The 21,219-nt window shown below is 46.8% G+C and overlaps 1 protein-coding gene across 1 annotated transcript in view; it reads left to right on the top strand.

Moving 5' to 3' along the window:
• LOC116942402 (forkhead box protein P2) overlaps positions 1-21,219 on the top strand; it is a 188,160-nt gene that overhangs the window by 111,093 nt on the left and 55,848 nt on the right. Inside the window, exons 4-6 of the mRNA XM_032954289.2 lie at positions 3,962-4,102; positions 10,678-10,827; positions 16,584-16,716. Of these exons, the coding sequence (XP_032810180.1) occupies positions 3,962-4,102; positions 10,678-10,827; positions 16,584-16,716 (424 nt within the window). The remainder of the gene's footprint in view (positions 1-3,961; positions 4,103-10,677; positions 10,828-16,583; positions 16,717-21,219) is intronic.

Genomic DNA, 21,219 nt, shown 5'->3' on the forward strand with positions numbered 1-21,219 from the left:
TTTTTGACACTCAGAAATATTCACGGGAACGGTTCATCCGGTGTGAAGGGACGAGGTGTGAATTCCCAGGTGGTGCTCTCACTCTACCAATTGTAAAGTCCCTGAGTCCACTGACGTTTTTGTTTCAGTGGACTCTCACCTACAGGACTCGAAGCGAAGGTTCATTGATTGGTTGATTGTTCTTTACCTATAACAATAATTAATCGCTTGCTGCGCTGCTCTTGATTTGTGCGGAAAGTAAAGGTGCCCGTCGGGAATGGAAGAGGATGCTAAATAATAAACGTTAAGAAATGTGGCACGTCCACTGTCGTACGATGAACATTATATTCTTAGCTCTTTCGGTAAAGTCACGATGAACATTGTCACGTGCGCCGTTTTGGCATCGCTCGAGCCAGCATAGCCTGTTCAGCAATTTTTGTTTTTGAAAATCACCTTTATTCTGACATCTTGGTTTTGTTTCTGTCTCTTCCGTGACTTTTATTGGCTCTGCATAAACGTTTGTCTGACATTTTAATGGGACTGTAGTCAATGGCTGTTTACCGCCTGTGAGGTTAGTGTTTCCAGCTCCCGTGTTAGAGATAACATGAGATTATGTTCTTGGCTGGGCTTTCTGAGTCTCAGGTGCCCCTTTGTATCATTATGGGGGGGGGGGGGGGTTGCACTCATTATGAGCGGGAGGTGCAGCGGTTCACACACTGTGCAATGAACCCAGCCAATCTCAGTTCGATTCCCGGCGATGACTGAGAGTAATATCTGAACCAATAGACTTTCCCACCCCCACAACCCCGATTTCACCAACCGGCACTGACCAGTGTGGTGAAGTATGATAAAAAAACTTCCATGAACGACACAGCATGGGTGGAAACCTTCATCCAGCAGTGGATTGACAACAAGGCTGTAGATTACAATTATTGCCATCAATATTATTATAAGGGCCCGTGTATGCAATGTGTTTTACGGCCCAATGAACCTACTTATATTGTGCGGTACTTATCTTTACATGCGTAAGGCTGTGACATTGAGGAGCAAAAAGGAACTTTATAGCGGATAGTTAACTTTGGCTTGATAAGACCAGACAATGGTTCACGTTTGATAACAGTGTCCTGGGATCTTTAATGCCAGGGAGTGGAGGGCACTGTAGTCTTATTTTCCACGTGGCTCTTGATGGAGGGTTTTTGTGGGCCTCGAAACCAGCGCAATGCTGGGGTTTGTGCCATTAGGACTCTCTCCTCAGCGCTGGCACCCTGCGTTTTCACTTTCGGCGAGATACGAAGGCATTGAGGTCAGATGGGCTGAGCTGAGAATTGAAGGTTGGCCATGCTCGCTAGGGTGTTGATGAAATAAAAATCGATGCTCGCGATGTGTGCAATGGCACACGCGTGATATTGTATGCGTGGGGATCTTATTGTTTTAAAACTTACATGAATAACATGTATGTATGTATACCTTCTTTCGCACCGAACGTAGCCAACCCATGCTAACTGTACGCAAATTGAACATGTTATGTATGCATACTCTTTGGTTTTATTCGGTAAAGTCACGTAGGTAAAAAAATAAAATAAAAATGAAAACAACTTAAGTTCATTTTTTTTTAGTTTTAATTAAGTTTTCATTTTATTTTATTTTTTTACTACGTGACTTTACCGAATAAAACCAAAGAGTATGGATTCTTGCAGTCACAAAAACTCCAAATCTAGAATGTTCTGTATGGCTAATGGGCAGGAATGAAACTGTGCAAACAGGAGATAAATACTTTAGAAACAATGCAATTGGTAGATGGTAAAAAAGAGTCAAACAATGATTCTTGAATCGAATGGTGACTCTGAAATTGTGACACTTTCACGGAATTGATGTGTATGTGTTTCATGAACCGTCTTCGGAGTAGGCACTCGCCACAGAGAGCACCGTGAGTGGAAGGTGAATTCTCTTCCAGGCTGAGCTTCGTAGAAAAATGTTTAACAATGCACGTCTGTGGTGTCATTATTGCTATTATATCCTTCGCTAGACATTTTTAGCATTGTGGATAAATTGACGGTAGGTTCCTGAGCTCTCTGTACACAAGTAGCCTAACTCCACCATTAATAGTACTGTAATTGTACTATTAATATTATTGACTATGATCGTACTGACTAAAGTGTTATGAATAGCAAAAAAAAAGGTTGCTTGTCATGTGTTTGAGTTCTACTGGGGTTTTTAATGTTTGTAGGAGTGTTATGATATTGTTATATCAAAATAGACAAACGATAAAAAATATATGCTTTGGCAAATTAATGAATACATTGCTTGCCTGGCCCTCCTTTACTGACTGCATATAATTTGTTTCCCTCTGTTGTATTTGTACTTAGCTTGTCAATATGGTAACAACATCCCACGGAGGCGTTGAGATTTCATTTGGTCTTTGAAATTCCACCTTACAAACGTAAATGCACTTGGCGTTCTCGTTGCAGTATCCACCACGTCTGTTCTATCTTCATTTTTTGGTCGGCTTCGTGAAATAAAGGTCACAACTGAATGAGTCTCTTGGGGCCACCTATGCAGAGACGTTTCGAGGAAAGCGAGAACAAAGGAAGGCGTTAAAATGTATCTTGATTACGATATAATCTCTTTAAAAAAATAATCTCAGCATTGTCTTATTGTGAAGATTGAATGTTTTTTTGTTAATTCTGATGTGGGATTTGTCTGCCGCTTTTATGGCAAGGTGCGGAGTAGTGAGAATTTATACAATTGTCAAATCTCGCTCAATTATGAATTTCATCGTCAGCGAATAACCGCCGTGTTTGCTTCAACACTAAAATGCAGGATTTAGCTCCAATTTACAGGCAGTGGTATAAACAACAACAAAAAAACCTACTTCCTGGAAGATCATCGCTCAAAATTGTTTTCAAATCGTTAATCTTTTACCCCCTTGAAAAGTCATATCGAACGGGATAAAAAAAGAACCCACAAATGCCCGGTGGGGGATGTATAACTTTTAATCGTGAACCATCCCTCAACCGTTGGAGAATGTTGGCGATCTGCAAGAGCGAATGCAACGTGCTTGTGAATGTTTTTTTATTCGTTTCACATTGTTCATTCCCACCTGTGTACGGTTCGGGAAGCGGAACGTCGTCTCGGCTGGCTGTTGCACCGAAAATTTAAATGTGCAAGAGAATTTAAATGTGCAAGAGAGCCGTGCTTCCACAGTCAGAAGCTGTCCGGCTCTCCGCTGTCTGTGCATTCGGGGGTTAAGAGCGCGCGTTGTTCGGCACGGCGAACAACATTTTACTCGTCGTGCTGGGAGCTTCTTCAGGAATTTAACATTCAGGTTCTGGCCCCGTGCTGAAATATTCACTTTCTGTCGAAGCTCGTCAGCACGTGGAGCGGAACGTCGGGTCGTCGGGCCGATTAACGCGCAGCACGACCCGACGACGCGTCGGAGAGCCGCGCAGATAAAAATGCAAACGTGCGTGCCCAAACTAAGTGTCCAAACGCTCGATACCAACCCCGACTTGGGGCGGAGGGGGTGGCGATGCGAGCAAGGTCGCGCTCGTTACACACAGCGCGTTTGCCACAAATGAACCGCAACACCTTGATGGTCTCGTCGAGGAGCATAAACCATCGGACAAGGACGGCGGTCACCGCATCGCGCGCTTTCGGGTGTGCTTCTGCGGCCGTCTGGAACGCTCTTTCTTCCGACATTAGGGAGCCACCGGAGCTATGCACTTTTAAATCGTTTAGATTGAAAACGAATTTCTTTACAACTGCTTTTTGTGCTTAGTTTTTTGTCCTTCCCCCACAACTCCGATTAGCACGGGTGACAACACAAAAGAAGTTCAACATACACACATAACTGAATGCACCTGCTCTGAGTAGGTGCAGGCCTGTGCCCGCTGACAAGCAATGCTTGATGGTTCACAGTTGAACGTCGCAAGGGAGACTAACGCCATCGCACGCTCTCCCCCCCCCGCTGTGTGTCGTGCAGGTTCCGGTGTCCATGGCCATGATGTCCCCTCAAGTGGTGACACCGCAGCAGATGCAGCAGCTCCTGCAGCAGCAGGTGCTGTCCCCGCAGCAGCTCCAGGCTCTGCTGCAGCAGCAGCAGCAGGCGGTGCTCCTGCAGCAGGTGAGGAGTCGGCGCCACTGGACTAGCCCATCACAATGTCGCGCAGCAATACGCTCGCCATCTCGCGCTGCCAAGGAGATGTATCGTGGGATTCAAGGAGGTGCATCGGCGCACTTGCCAGGACCCTGGTCATCGCACTGTAGGCCGCATGGAATCATCGTCATCATCATCAGCCATGATCTATCCACCGCTGGATGAAGGCCTCCCCAAGCCTTCCCCTAACTCTCACGTTCTTGCGATGCAATGTTCGTTTGAGGTGAATCATTACATTCCTAGTGTACTCTCTGCGTGTTACCGTGCTGCATTCTTGTGGATTGGGGGTGTTGTGTATAGCGGACGGCGGCCTGAGTTCGATTCCCAACCACGGGCAACAATTGATAACCAACACCCAATGCTGGGTCTTACCTAGAATCTGCTCAGCATGTGGGAGGTAAGGGGGAGATAAAGGCAGTGGTGTGTGATGCGCTACATATTAACGTGACAGAATTAGGAAAAAGTACACGCCATTGGAAATATTTTCGCATTCATTGGTCAGACTTGAGATGATGAAAGGCAAGGTATTGAGTGTGCAGGGAGCCGCAGTTGCCAGCAGCGCCTGGGGACCAAAGTGGTTGTTTGTCCAGATTGCGGACAACGGGAGGGGCCTGCGATCAGCACTGCAGGAGGGGTGATGAGTAACGCTTCACTGGGTGCAGAGCTTAAGACAAATTTAAGCTTCGGTAGGATTTTTTTATGAGGACTCGAGCTGAGACCGTGTAAAAGGTTTTTTTTTGGGGTGGGGGGGGGGTGCTGCGGAGGTGCTCGCGGTCGTTCCTGTCCAGCTCTCCGCTGTGTTGTTGCTGGGTCGTGCCGGGTATTGTCCGGCACGATGCCTGACATTTCTCTCCACGTGTTGCTATCCGTCTCTCCTTTAATTCTTACGCTTTCGCCTCTCCTCCTTAAACTCCGCTGGCTTCCCGTTTGCTACACCGCTTTCTTTTCAAATACCTGACGCTGGTCATTAAATCTCTTCATGGCCTTGACCCCACCTTATCTTGCCTTTTTCATATCCTTCCGTGTCCCCTCTCGTCCTCTCCGTTCCCAATCTTATCTCCGTCTCTCTCTGTCCCTCCTTCTCCATCCTCACACTCCTCCACAGGAATAAACTTCCCCTGTACATGAAGTAGTCCCCCTCCTTAACCTCCTACCATTCCCTCTCTTAAAGCCTCACCTTGTTTCTCCTGCCCGTTAACTTCCCTCCCCTCGCCCCTCCACTCCTTCCTGTCCCTCCACTACCCCTTTCGTGATCCCTAAGTACCCCTCTATCGCTGTCACTAATTCCTCAATCCTTGTGCATCGCTGCAATCTAAATCATTCCATTCTGTCACCTTTGTGTAAGCTATGTCAAGGGCCTTGAGTGAAGGCAAACCATAAATATAACTTGATTAGATTTTCTGGGACTTGAGTTGCTGCAGAAGCTCCCAGCACATGGAGCGAAACGTCGGACATTATGCCAAGCAGCGTGCAGTACATCCCAAAAACACATCGGATGGCGACTGAAGAAGTGGTTAAGTAATGGCTACAATTTTAAACTGCTCACGGAAAATTGTGAAAAAAAATTCCAGCACAAACATTCAACACGTAAACATCTTCAAAAGGAAGCATATAACACACCACGGGCTACATTTTTCACATAGATGCTCCGTTTTCAAACCCACTGGGAAGGGTGCCCGTGCTGGTGAGATGTTAACTCCCTCGCCTGGTATACATGAGATTGTTTGTTTAATCCCTACCCCGACGCCTGCATATTTGGAGTTTGCATGTCTCTCTCCCCATGGTGGTGTGAATTTTTCTCCCGGTTTGCTGGTTTTTCCCACTACATTTAGAAACACGCGTGTAAAGTATTTGACTGCTATAAATTTCCATTTGATAAGCCACTTCGTTGAGCTATCAGTTGTGGCTGGGTCATCTTCTGATAAAGAGCTATACAGCTCAGTGGACCTTACCCGTTACAATAACCAAAAAATTGTAAATAGGTTCGTAAATAGAGCCTCTCACAAGTCCATGTCAGAGCTGTCCTGCTGACCTGACACCCAGGTGGCCCATGAAGCGAGTTCCCAGAGTTTCACTCTCACAAGGGAAGCGCGCCTTTTTGCCCCTGGGCCAACCTCTGAACCAGCCGCGGCGAGACGTCACGGCGTCGGTGTGCGAAACGTTGACGCGCGGTCGCTGAAGAACACGGCACTCGGAGCAACTTCCGTGGCTGCCTTTTGCGTAAAATAAATGAAGGAGACCACGGAACCGATGGGTTTTCGGTTTCGCGTGCCCTTAGCCCAACCCAAGCGCCGAATTAAACGTCACGTGAAAAGGAACCTCTTCGGAGAGGGCCCAAGTGAATGGAGCATCATGGCTCGTTGAAGTGAGGAGACGTGGCTTGGAGCCAAGTTTTTGATCGTGGAAAGTAAAATGGGGCCATTGCTGGGCAGACGCAGCCTCTGGTTTTCCCTCCCAGCGGTGGTAGAAATGTCGCAAAAGACAGGCGCTGTTGGTGAGCACCCACAGACGCTTGCTCAGTACACGGTTAGGTGATGAGGTCAGTGGCGCATAGGTCCAGGTGGCTTTGCCTCTCCAGTGCTGATGCAGTCGCAACGAAAAACACCAGGCCTACACGTGACCCAAGTCAGCGTTCACCAGCAGCGCTTTATGCGTCCAGGAATCCAACGTGGCTTCCTGGAAATATAAGACAACATGCTGAGCATTTAAATAATGCTCGCCCACACACAGACAAATCCAAATACAGACTCGCATGCTCACACGCACGCACACTTGCATGCACGGACGCACACATGCACACTTAAGAACACACGTACTCGCATACGCACGTCCGCTCTCACATATATACATGCATGCACATATATAAATACATCATCATCATCTCCTGTACAGCCATCCAGATTTTTAAGTGCTGTTAGTGCGCACCTATAAAGATCAGTATAGCATACAAAGAGGTAGCATTGCGAGTCTACTTAAGAGAGGCCCAGGACAAATTCTGATACCAGTTGCCACTGATGTTAGATGGGGTAGCCAGGTTGGTCGTACAGTGTGCCTAACTACTGCACCACTGCCCTCCACACACAACAAAATTCGCCACATAGCGCCTGTGCCAGGCTAGGTTCACTTTGGGGCCACGTGAAGCCTGCCGCAGACTCGCTGCAGGAGGTCACAACACGGACCCAGGTGCCATGGCTTGACTGTGGTGACTGGGGGATGCACCACCTGTGCTGCCCACTATGCAAACATGCTGCGCTGTGTTTCCCCGGCGTTCTGCTCGTTGTTGTGAGCGTCGTTCCTCCATCCTCCATTCGGCAGGGCGACTCGTTCCCCAACTGCCCAGTAAGGAAGTCGCACACGCAGCCACGTGCACTGCTGAGTTCAGATTCAATTCGGCCGTTGTGCATTTTCACTCGCATTGTGGCCAGGACAAACGCCGCTTGCGAGAATGGCAGGGCACCTCTCCGTGCTTCAGCGGGCCACTGATGCAGCATCAGTTGAGTGTTCTCAAAGCGTTTTATCTGATTACTGACAGCGTTTAATCTACAAAACAATGCTCCATCTCGCTTGAGGGAGCTGGCATGTGTCCTCCTACATTAGGAGATACAATTTTGACACAGGTTAGCTAATCTACTTTATATATTACAGTGATGTGTATGTGTATATGTGTTCCCCACCTCTGGTATGATAGCATAACACGAATTTGTCTGTATATGTGTGTGCCCCAACAGTCTGCTCAGTCTAAAATGGGCGGATCTTTAGTCTTTTTCTTTGTTTAGTATTATGTGGCTTTAATATGTGCTTACTAAACAGCACTCACCCCAACAGTCCATATGTACGGCTATCCGGGGGCCTTAATAGTCTGTGCGGCTATACAGAGGATCTTTGGCTTTGTCATCATGGTTATTACTCAGCACTGCGGTCTGTGGTGACCTAGGTTTGATTTTTGTTCGGCTTGGCCAACATTATTGCATGGAGATTGCAATCGGAAATTGTCCTGGTAGGCTCAGCTTCAGGAGCATACTGACCTTAGATAATAGGCGCTCGCTAACGGTCCTTAGCCCAGCGGCATTACTGACTAAACTCTGAAGCTACGGGAAAGGCGAGCACTCTAGAGGCATTGCCGCGGGTAATTTACATTTTTTATTTTACCAGGTAAGGCCCACAAATAATAGCACAGCGAAGTGGCTTAGCGCGTGGATATTTATAGCGGCAGCCAAATGTTTCTAAATGCGGAGGGGAAAACCGGAGGACCCGGAGGAAAATTCACGCGAACCACGGGGAGAACACGCGAAACTCCAAATATACAACAGGCGTCAAGGTCGGGATCAAGCCCGCGACTGCCTGCGTACCACCGCACAAGGCTGTGCCTGTTATAAAAGTAACCTCAAATTTCAAACGCATTTTAAGTTTCTAAAAACGAACAACAATTGCATCACGCCACTCTCTTCTTTTGTTTTGTAGGCTACCGGCAATTACAGCGCGGCTTACGCGTTCGAATGCCGCTTTGTGGAAAGCACTGACAGCACACCCATGCGTGACTTCAGAGGTGCATTCACGTGTTTTGTGTACCGGAACACAATGCCATTGTGGGAGCCTAGTCTCGCGGAACAAACAGCATCAAACTAGTTGCTTTTCTTCGAGAGGATTTTCTGTTGTCAAATTCTGAAAATGTATACATCAACGTCAGGCATTTGTTTTTCCTCTTCTTCTTCCTCTTCCCCTCCTTCTCCCCCTCCTCCTCCTTCTCCCCCCAAACCCTGTTTTTGAAGGAGTTCCCTCAACAAAACTCCACGAGTGTCGATGCCCGACCTTGCGCGAGCTTCGTGACGTTAGAACGTCGTGGCGGTGGAAAGGGCGAGAAAACGTCAAAACTCCGATCGGAGTTGTTTGTGCCTTAAATATACCAAAAACAAAACCTTTCAGAGCTGTTACGTTGAAATGTGAGTTTTGATAGCTGTGACGGACATTTTCTTGGAGAGGGAGAGAGAGAGAGAGAGAGCAAAAAAACATTAATGCAAGCTGTCATGCATTAGGCCATTGAGGAAGACACACGCTCAAAATCTTGAAACACGTGAAAAGGATTAGCCACATCAAAAAGGGCCGCGTCTGTGTTATTTTTCTCTCACTATTTGGATTGACATTAAGTCATTTACGAGTGGAATTCATTTAATCTCGTCCTGGCAAATTTCCGGCTGTTTTGTTGTAGTGACAGCGCCGCCGTTAGGAGTAACTCTTTCCGCGCGTACCCGGGAGTTGGGCCACAATGGCAGGGGTCACGTTGGGCCAATCTCACACGGGTAGCCTTCTCTCACCGAAGCCGAAATCTGGAATACAAACATATATATAAGCCAACAAATTGTATGGCTGTAACGAATTCAAACTGCTGGCCGAAAAAAATACTTTCAGGTGATGCAGAATTTCACCTGTGGAAAAAAAAAAGATACCCCATTTTTTTTAAAACACAACTCCGTGTTTAGAAATAAATGAACACAGCGGTAGAACGACTGTTCATTTACATGTGTACAGCTATGGTTAGTATTAAAAAAAAACACTTATCCTTAAGTCATTTAGACATCGGCACCATTTCATTAATGGTATTGCACTGAAAGATTCAAGAGGGTTAAAGCCACCAGGGAAAATATGTGTCGGGACATCAACAGTTTAAAGGACATTTATAATTTATGTTTATATAATTTAAATGCCGCAGAGTCCAAACATTTTCCAATTTTGCCTGGGGGGAGAGAGACTATGTTCTCGCATAAGGAGCTGCACTTTAATGAAGGGTTCAGGCTACAATCTGAAAAACATTTGCGAAGGAAAGGCGACGCTGGGTAGAAATCGCTCGGCGGCTGACTACGGCACCCGTCAAAAGTGTGGAGCGGGAGGCTGATCTGAGGCCCGGCACAGAGGACGGTGTGCTGTAGGTCGGCGTACGCGTACCGTCCGCAGGACGACGACAACTTCGGCGTACGCGTATCGTCCGTGAGACGGGTCCAGACACACAATCATATCACGCTTACTCCTCTCGAAGATCACTGTTTGGTTGAAATTCACCAATGCAAATGAGACGTCACAAAAATAAAATTGTACTTTTTCTTTCGGCTGTTGTACCATCCTTTTACGCACATAGTGGACAATAGCATATTAGATACATATTTTGTATGACGCTGGAACATTTTTTTGCTACTGTAATTTGCGTCCACTTTTTTTTTACTCCAATTCTGCTGTCGGCGTGCCGTTTTGATGAATTGTCAATTCGTAACTCTCGAAGAGCAGTGCATCATCCTGTGTTAGATGAGGATTCGTGGAAGCTGATATCACAGAACTACTTTGGAGATCCCTTCATGTCATTGCCTTACCCACCCTCCCATGTGCTCTGCTTGTAGATTATTGCACGCAGTAGTCGAACCAAAAATATAATGTTTAAAATTCTCATCGCTGGAATGTTTCTGAGCCAACGCGGCCACCTTTTGACACTGGCGCTTTTCTTCGAAATTTTGTTTAATTTTCTCTTCGTGTTTATTGTGTTTCCCTCTGCCCAGCAACAGCTTCAGGAGTTTTATAAGAAACAACAAGAGCAACTCCACCTTCAGCTCCTGCAACAGCAGCAGCAGCAACAGCAACAACAGCAGCAGCAGCATCATCAGCATCACCAACAGCATCAGCAGAGCAGCAACAAGCCTTCGAAGGAAGTATGTCCTTTTTTTAAATAATATTTTTCATTGGGTTTTTTGTTGTACAGAAGATCGGAGGCCCGTAGCAAAGCCCTGGTGACACAAAAACAACCCTGTGCGAGTATCCGCCAGGACTATGTACCCGACGGAAGTACCTACTTTTTTTCAGTGCACACCATCTCATTTTAGTTCACTAGCGGCTGCTAGAATGGTAGTTGTTGTTTTTTTTACCACGAGTGTCTGCATGTAGAAGGTATATATACGGATCAGGATTTAAATGTATTAATCACTTAGATGCAGAAGTATCTCAAAGCACTCTGTAGCGCACACCAAGAAAGATTTGACAAGAATAGAAAAAGGGGAACCATGCAGAACAATAAAAGAATGACGGAATTTGAGGAGTTTGAAATGGCAAAAATTATAACGCCCATGTACAAGCTATAGAGGGGTAGAAAAATACCCCAAAAAGTAAAGATGCACCGATTGAATACTATAGAATGTGGCCGATCTCAATACACACACACACATCGTGTGTGAGATGTGGTCACATTTTTTACACTGCTATTTAATTGTCGTGATGATGTAAACCTTGACGAGTCTTCTAGTGGTGTGCGTGGTGTACTTTAAACCTGGCTACCTCAGTTTGATTCCCAACCAAGGCTAACATCAGTGTCCATTATTGTCTATCTCCTTTAATGAATACCTGGTTCATTGTGTAACATTGGCACTGAGGTGACAAGCTGTCCACGTTGGCCTTTAATAAGTGCTCGCGAACAGCACTTGCCCCAGCAGTCTATATGGTTATACGAGCAGTCTTCGCATTTGTGTGTATGTGTATTTGTCTATGACTGTGTGTGATTGTGCGTGTGCATATACAAGCAAGTGCATATCTATGTATGAGCCACTCTAGAAACATCATTCATGCCTGGTTGATTCTCGTGACATTCAACCGGCAATAATTATTTCATTTTCTAAATCGTTCATCGTGGACCGTAATGACCAAGGTTTCGCTTACAGGCACTCAAGCTTGGGCACTCATGAGATTTTAATATCGAACATCTTATTTTCACAATTTTCCTCCTTCATTTCGCTCTCTTCCTCTCCTCTCTTCCTGCTCCATCCCCCGACCACCACTTTTTCCCTCCCCACCCCGCCACCGCGTCTTCCTACGGCGGCGGTTGTTTCTGCGTTATAACGAATGGCCACGAACATAGTTCACGGCTTGTGATGGACAAAGCACTGATTATCCAGCCGTCAAGGCTTGCGAGGATTATGGCCCTAGTTCCCTCCGCACGTGTAAATTTAGCCCCCCAGCACGATTGCACGGCCCACCTCGCTGGCACAGACGGCACGTGCGCTCGCCATGCACGCACGGACGCACGCACGCACGCACGCACCTGAATGAGCACGGCCCCTGCACAGCCGCCCCGTCGGTCGTCCCTACTGCCGCTCCCCGTGCCGAGGATGCACGCACACGCGGGTAATCACGTGCGCGCGCACATACACACAGGTTCCTGCTGTTTCACATGGAAAAGCGCAGAGGCGTGCAGGCCTGAGCTGCTGGCTTCAAAGTGGCTGGCCGGGCCTGATTAATGAAGTGCTAGTTTCAGAGGGGGGGAGGAGGGGTGGGGGAAGGGGGGGATTTTGGGGGCGGAAAAAAAATCAGAGCCCCTACCTGGACTAACACAGCGACACGGTCATAAATCAACCTGACAGAGACTCGAGCAAACCCACCCAACCCCCCTCTTCGTCCCCCCTGCCCCCAATCCAGCAAGACACCCCGCTATGCCTTGAAACCCTCCAGCACACCTGCATGTTATTTATATCCTATGTACACTTACACGAGCGTGTGCTCTTCAATGTGTACGCGTCACAGTAGCTGACACCACGATGTGGCGCTTTCCCGAGAAATTTCTGCTTTTTAAAAAGTGTGTTTTATGTGTGTGTGTGTGCGCGTGCGTGTGTATATATATGGACGTGTGCGTTTAGACACGTGTATGTGTGAAGTAAAAAAAAAACTTTTGCCTGTGCAAGCAGTGTTCAATATTAAATTGTAAAAAAGTTTTTTTTGTTATATATAAAAGCGAATAGCTGATGGGATTTTTAAATTCCACTGAAGGATTTTTTTTTTGTATGGGTTGGGTGATGTGGGGAGGGGGGTGGGGTTTGGAAATGAAGACTGATTTAAAAACATTCAAATCATATGATAAAAAAGATGCATGCCAAAGTGGGGGGAAGAAAGAGGCTCAAACACTTTTAACAAAATGTTGAAGTTCGCTGGGAATTCTCCTGCCAAGAATCTCGCTCAGACGTTTAGCCGTCGCTCCCAGGTGCCTAATTAGGCATTTTCCGCCGAGTAATAATCCATTCGCTGCGTGCAAAAAAAAATCGAATTTACCAAACGTCCCCCCCCCCCACCCCATGTACGTGAGCGAACAGCCGCGAATAGCGGTAGAGAGAGAGAGACAGAGAGAGAGAGAGATGCATTGAAGGGGAAAGATGGAAGACGTCTTTTTGGTTCGGTGGTGGTTTGGGATTTCAATGATGACCGTCCGTGCCACTTGGGCTTGCTTCTGCTTAGTGCTGCTTTGGAGCAACAGCCAGCAGAAAATATACAAATGGCCGACGGAAAACCGTCAACACCGTCTTGTATTTTTTTTTCTCCTTCGAAAATAAGTTTTAATTTTATTTTAAAAAACACACTGCACAGTCACCGTAAACATCTCCTGGCACGCCAGGGGTCCGCTGCAGCTCCCGTTTGGAAAACTTGACATTTCTCCACACGGTGTTTATTTCCAAAACAAAGATGATGGTGTGGTTTAAAGAGAGTGGTTGTGCCCATCGTCCGGCGTGCACATGGAAAAAATATGAAAAAATATTTATACGTTTGAAAGAGCAACGGGCTCCCACTTTTAGTATGTATAGTGTTTTTTTTTTCTTACGTTAAAACCCATAGAATAATAAACAAATCCGGCCTACATTCATAATCCTTGAAGGGCAGAGGAAACATGCCGTGGGGTTCAGAAACTCGGCAATATTCACAATCGTGTTGGTAATGGATTCTAAAACTTACCTTTCCTTCCCCCCATTTTTCTTGAAATACCTCCTGTAGATAATGGCGAAAATCTTTCCCTACCTTCGTGGCCCAGTTTACATTTTACACTTGGCCCCCTAACCTGAACAGTTAGTCTTAACAGCTGAGTCTATCGGCAGGTTACTCGCGTCGATGAAAAGTGTAGCGGTTACCCCTCACCCCGTCCAAGATGTCTGGCCAGCATGGAAGAGAAGGCCAAAATACCCTGATCCATAATTAGTTTCCTTTGGGTGTACATACAATGTTAATGTGAGCGATAATTCTCCAAAAACCCGACAGAGCCAATCAAATCAAGTTGTCACGTGAGCAAATATGCCAATTGATTTGGTTTCTTAGCAAATTGAAATGTTGAAAAGCAAGCAAGGTTTTCACAATTTTATACAAATTATATACAAGGACAATGTGCTTGCTTTTCAACATTCCTCCTATGGTTTAATGAAAAACCAAATCAATTGGCATATTTGCCCACGTGACAACTTGATTTGATTGGCTGTGCTGTTGGTGGTGAAGGATTATAGCTAAAAACTGACATTATACCTACACATACTAACCCAAAAGAAACTTAATTACAAACCATAATATTTGTCGTGAAAGTCTACGTCTGAAATGAACCAAAACACCCTCCTCCGGATCTCCTTATTGTGAAAGCCCTTTCTGGCAGTGGTGGCTTAACATTTACTTACCCGAATATAAGAATAGGGTTTTTCCCCTTTTTTCTGGCAACAAAACTGAAACCTTTTTACAAGGATTCATATCTGCATTAACCACAATACCTGCAGTCAAAATGCAAAAAATAACATACTATGATAATATATGCATTGTCCTTGAAACTGATTGGTCCACACCAAGGGACGGCTTTCTTTTGAGCCTCGACCCAATTGGTGCTTTTGGCGTCATCTGGTTGAGCACCAATTGGGTCGAGGCTCAAAATAAAGCCGTACCTTGGTGTGGAGCAATCAGTTTTAAGGACAATGCATATATTATCATAGTATGTTTTTTGTTTGCATTTTGACTGCAGGTATTGTGGTTAATGCAGACATGAATCCTTGTAAAAAAAGTTTCAGTTTTGTTGCCAGAAAAAAGGGGAAAAACCCTATTATTACATTTTGGTACTGGCAAAGGAGGTCTAATGATTTACTTACCCATTCGCTTCTGGTCTCAAACCAGGACTCACAAGCTTTGCGTTGAAGTGCCGACCGACCTTGATACGAGGTGCACTTCCCATTTGCCGCTGTCTCACGCAAAGCCACCACGTTTTCTTTTTTCCCGGAGGTGTCGGGATTAGAACCTGAAATCTTTGAGATGCCAGCGCCCGGGGGGCGTGCTGACCGCCACGCCGCGTCGGGCCGGAGAGCTAATGCACACCATGGGGGAACGAATGAACATCGTGGGAGCACTTAGGAACAACAGCAGGAAGCATCGCGTCCGGTCCAGTGAATCACTTGAACAGAATACCCCCCCCCCCCTCCCTTTTATTGTTGTTCGGGTTGTTGTTCCCAAGTGCTGTCTCGTGCAGTTCACGAGAATGGGAAATGTATTCTCCAAATGCTGCGCCGCTACAGCTGCGTAATTGCGTCGCCGTGCGGCGCGGCGTTGATGAATAGAGCGCACGGGTAAGCGGTAATATCTGGCGTTCATAGTGGATATGTTACTTGGAAGAGCTGATTGAGAAATATTTTACGTAAATACTTTGGAGAAAAAAAAAATATTGCATCCTATATCCGCCACCACCACCACCACCTGTGAGATAAATACATTGTAATTATTATATTGATAGCCCTGAACTCGTTTAACCTTTTATGCCGTGATCATTGGAGAGCCTCCCTCGCAAGCGAGACCATTGTCTTCGAGGGCTGTCATCCGATTTATGAATTAGGTTAATGCATGTCCTGTAGTTTAGAAACACATACATTCTGTGGTTCGGAGCGGTGGTACCAGTTGTCAGTGCACCACGTTGAAGATCTGATAACCTGAGTTATTTATTCACATAATAATTATAATTTGCTCCACTTTACCCCTCCACTGCTCGTTGAAGGCCTCCCATGCCGTGTTTGTCATGAGGGTCGTTTGGCCATACTTGATTTTATAATCGGTGTGGTCATTCGAGCTACGTGCCCTCCACCACCCGACAAAGCCAAAAAAGAAAGTTGCCACATGGGCAATATATTCCAGTTTATGATGTTTTTCAGCAAACTGGTTACGTTGAAAAGCAAGCAAAATTTTGACGATTTTCATACACCGTGTAACATTGTCACGTCTATGATATTATAACTGTGGTCTTGAAAGCCTACATATGAGATTGGCCTTACTTCACCACGCTGGTCACTTCGGTTTGATGAAGGGAGGGCGGTGGGGAGGTGCCCAAGACCGGCGGTGGATAAAACTCGCCACCGATGTTGGCTGCATCAGGAGAATCGAATTCGGGTCATCGGGTTCATAGCATGGATGCGCTACCCACTGCACCCACCACTCCACCTCACAGTATGCATTCCTGTATTTTTAAAACACAGGGTAGCCATTTTGTACTATAATTGGCCCGTAAAAAAAAACAGCACTCTGCTCTTCACATTTCTGTCAATGCAATCCTTATTCCAACGTGTTTATTAAGGAGGTGCTGATGTGGCAGCTGTAAATACCGAAGCGGAAATCTAATTCCCCCGCGGGATTTCTGACTCTGCAGCATCTGGGCGCACACCAGCTGGCGTTCCAGCAGCAGCTCTTGCAAGCTCAACAGCAGCACCACCTGATTAACCTACAGCGCCAAGGACTGGGGCTGTCATTGCCAGGGCAAGGCTTGTCTACATTAGCCCAGGGTGAGTCTCTTTTTATCTACGCCAGCTATATATGTGTGTGTGTGTTCATGTGGAGGTGTGTGTGTGTTCATGTGGAGGTGTGTGTGTGTGTGGATCCTCCTGAGATATTTGATGATATTTGTGGTAGTTTTTCCCAAAGTTAGTAAATGTCAATTTTAAGGAGAAAGAAAGACCCCCCCCCCTCCCGCCGTCCTATAACATTGTTTGCCTGCCATGGTGTAGTGGTTGGCACGCTGCACTTTCAATTCAGAGGTTGCCGGTGCGATCTCCCGGTGCGGCAGTTGAGGCAATGTTGCAAAGCTCCCCAATTGGTCCTCGCCTCGGTGCAGCCAACAAGTCTCCAAGTAGCACGGCAAAGCGAGTCAGTCTGCAGGTTGCGTGCGGTGGGTGTAAAGCGTGGGTATGCTTTCACTTCTTCCGAAAACGTCTGGCCGGCGCGGGTGAGTAGGCCGCATATCCACTTATAGGGGCTCTCCAGAGCTCCTCCGTAGTGCAGGCCCTGCCACCAGCAGTGGCGTGAGCAAGCACTTGCCGGACTGCGCCACTACCCGTACCTATGACATTGTTATCTTTACCAGTGCAAGAATTAGCGTGAAGTGCGTATTAACAACTTCATTAAAAGTAATAACAAGGTTTGATCTATACTATTACTGAGATGAGAGAAAGATCACCGCAGCGTGGTTTTCTGAATCTGGCAATGTCAAGATCTTCATTTCCTCTCGGTTCCTAAAGAAAAAAAGAATAACCCCACCCCGTTATTATTTTTAATTCACCCACTTTTTTTTGGATTCATTGTATAAGTTCACCGAAGCAGTGACTTCATAACTTCTGGTATGCATTCGCTTTTTGTCTCGAATTAATATTATTATTCCTTAACAAAGAACAGGTTAGCGAGCGAAAGAAAAATAAAACCAAGGAGGATAAGCGAAAGGAAATTGTGTGTTTAAAAAAAAAAAACCTCACTACTGTAACATTAACATCTCTTTCAGGTCAAGCATACATCCCATCGTAAATACTCTTTTTTTCGTGGCACCGAGGTTTTCAAAACATTTTGTTCCTCCTGCTCCCAGCGATGCTCGATCCTGCCTCTCCGCCTTTGCTTGTGGAAACTCTTTCCGCGGCCAACGTACGCAATGTGTCATTGCGCAGCTGCGTTAACAGCCCCGGTGGTAAAAAAAAAGTAAAAAAAAAATTCCTCTCCTTGTTGAGTAAATCTCGCCCGGCGGATGGATGAAACGTAGACGTGAAAATAATAAAAATGTTTTCGACGTGCCGTGTTCATTTTGTGCGAGTGATTTTTATGTTGATGTTAAACGTCTCAACACTTGATGTTGTCGGTTAGTTGTTTCGGTATTGCGTCGGGCGTTTTCTAAGGTTGCCTTGCGTAATGAATGGGAAAATGTCTTTTTTAAAAAATACCTTGTATCGACGCTTTTGTTTATGTTAGAAATTCCAGTCTTTTTTTTTAAACCGTCGCAACGTTAAAATGTTTTTCACGCACTGTCATGGTCTTATGCTTACCCTGTCTTCCTACACTCTCAAGACCTCCTTAAGCTCCAACATTGAGCGTACGTACGTCTCTTTCAGTTAGCGCATTAGGCCATGTTTGTTAATGATGGTGATGAACTTGGTTTTTTTGCTCGCAGACGCAATCGTTCTGTGTACGCAAGCACAAGCATGTCCTGCCACGTGCATCACAGGCACGGTGACAATGCATCTCAGCGCCGTGTGCTTGTAGTTCTGACCATAAACAGATGCCACGAACAGCAAAGCCCTCACTGCTCATGTCAAGCCTGAAATTGAATTTTACCTCTCAACTTCTGCCAGTTCATTTTTAATCCAGGAAAGAGCCTTGCTGAGTCTCGTGACCCTATTTCGGGAGGGTCCTGTTTGACATCTATCCGTTTTGTCTGTTTGTGCTCTCAGAAAAATGTAGGGTTCAGAGGTTTACGTGAAGTTTTTTTTTAATCTGTAAACTTTCATCCAAGAGGCTTTTCTTTGGAGGGCTTTTTTACTTAGCTGGAAACAATGGTTATAATGATGCCTCATTTGCCAGGATTGTTGGCTGATTGGGGGCTCCTTATTCGTTTTTAATTGACTGTTTTAGAAATCTGGAGGCCCGTTATTAACAAAAAAAGACTGCGGATTTTTTGTTGTTGGTATAAAGTCATGAGGATTGGTCTGTAATTGTAGAAATGTTAAGCCTCCAAATCGGGCAATACTTTCCGTTCATTCCACCGTTGGGTGGCACACTGTGTACAACATTGCTCTGCAGAGACAAATATCCCCCATCGAGTCCTCTTTAGGCCGTCGGGGAAAGTACGGCATGTTCAGCGTGCAAGGCAGCCGTGTGGCCACGACCATTGCCTGGCTGCTTTAGCGGTCTTACCAGTGCTGGCGTTTACGCACTGCACCAGGCACTCGCTTAGGGTTCATTCCACCCAGGGGAAGCGCGAACACCGGTTCAGACATTTGTCACTGATGTTGGCCACGAGTGGGCAATTGCATTTTGGGCTGCTGGTTTCGTAGCACAGTGGGCTAACCGCTATGCAACCGTTCCGCCATACACAAACAAAGACATACAAATGCTCCGTACCAACAAACTCCCAAACATAACTTCCAAACTCATAACGTTCCAAATTTTTTTTTGTTCTAACAAAATTTTCCGCAATTATTAGCACGGTTGCTGTGTGAAACCAGCGGCTTGTCAAATTCTCGGCCTCGGCTGACACCAGCGGCAAGCGATATCTCAGCCGGTTCTGAGCACCCACCCCTTGACCAATTCAAATTGATGAGCGTGGTGAAATTTGGCAATCACTGCCTCCGCATGCAAACACAAACATGGGTATGCCTTCATGCAGCGGTATATCGGCAAAGGGCTGTAAATGGTTCACTTTGTAAGCAATGATGAAAATGCCCAAGTGTGCAAGACACGAAGTTTACAGTGCCTGTGGCTCTCTCCCAGTCGTTCTTTATTAGTTTATTATCGTTAATTATTTGGTATTTATTTACGTTACACGTGAGTTTGTCTAATGATCTTTCGCTGTGGAACCTGCTGATAGTATACCGCACGGGCACCCACGCACAGAGACAAAGATCCCCCTGTATAGCCTTAACATACTGTTGCGGCAAGTACTGTTTGCGAGCACCTATGAAGGCTGGCACGGCGCACGTCACACCAGGGGTTGGGCGGCCAGCACCTTTGTCTCCCCAGTGGCGATATTTGCACACCGGACTAGGTAGGAATTTGAGGTTGAGTCGACCTCAGGGAGGCCCAGACCTGTTCAGATAATCGTCACCGGTGTTGGCCGTGGGTGGCAATCGAACTCGGGTCACCAGCTTCATAGCGCAGCGCGATAACCGCTACACCACCGCACGCACACACGCACACACATAAGCGGTTGCCTTCAGGTCCAAGCGGCCGCATGCGGTGACACGCGCGAGGGTGCAGCGCGGGTGAAGCAAAAGAGGAAGCAGGGGGGGGAAGCGCTGGGAAGTGCGAGCACGTGCCCCCCTTCCCCCCTCCCCCGTGCCCCCCCCCCCCCCCCACCCTCCACGTGCGAGCGTGTTTACGCATACGAGCGCGCGCACCTTCGCCGGTCGGCGGGGCACGCGCCGCTGTCCGGCGCCGTTGTTTGTCACAGCGCCGTTATTTGTGGGGGTGGCGGCGGAGACCCCCTGGGCTCTGTTTGCCCGCGGCGGTGGCAGAGCGGGCACCTCTGGCCATCGGTGTTGTTGGCAGCGTCGTTGTGTTTTATCTTTATTATTTCCTCTTTCCCCCTTTTTTTTTCCTCCTCTCTCTCACACACACTCTCTCAGCTCCCGTCCCTCCCTTGATCAAATATTAATCAAACGCGGCCCGGCTGGTGCAGCACCTTTCCTAAGCCATTAGCGGCTGGGGCTCCGCTGTAAACTCGTGGCGCTGTGCTGTAATTAGCGGCTGGCCGTGGTGCTGTCAAGCGCCCGGCCAATTTGTTTGGAGACATTTCACCTTCAGACGTCGGGAGGCGTTTTGCTAATGGCCAAGAGGGCCAGCGCGGGGCCACGCAACTCCTGCACACGAGCTCCACACTTCATTAGGGGCTGTAACAGCTGCGGCATCCTTCCCCCTGGCCCCCCCCCCCGCTCTACCCCCCCCCCCCGCGCAGCCAAAACTCCCACCACCGCCCTCGCCAAACCCCATCGCTAATGGGCGTCCCTATCCGGGGGATGTGGAGGTGCTATGCTCTTGGGCAGTTTAATAAAGGCCAGAATAAATATCATCCTGCTTTGTCCGTAAACAGTTCAGTGCGTGGCATTTAACAAACAGGGTAATGCTGCTATTCCGCGTTGAACATACAAGCCGAATGAGTATTTTATTTGTTTTATTTTTATTTCTCTCTCTCCATCGTAAATTGCATGTGCTGAATTTAATCTGAGGGCATGTTTAGTGATCACGCGTTTAGTTGTAGTCTCCCATTATAATTGTGGTGTGATATTGTTTTGAGTATAAATTGCAACAGA

Source organism: Petromyzon marinus, chromosome 14 (genome assembly GCF_048934315.1).
Source record: "Petromyzon marinus isolate PM22_M1 ecotype Great Lakes invasive population chromosome 14, UKy_Petmar_22M1.pri1.0, whole genome shotgun sequence".
Classification (NCBI taxonomy): domain Eukaryota; kingdom Metazoa; phylum Chordata; class Hyperoartia; order Petromyzontiformes; family Petromyzontidae; genus Petromyzon; species Petromyzon marinus.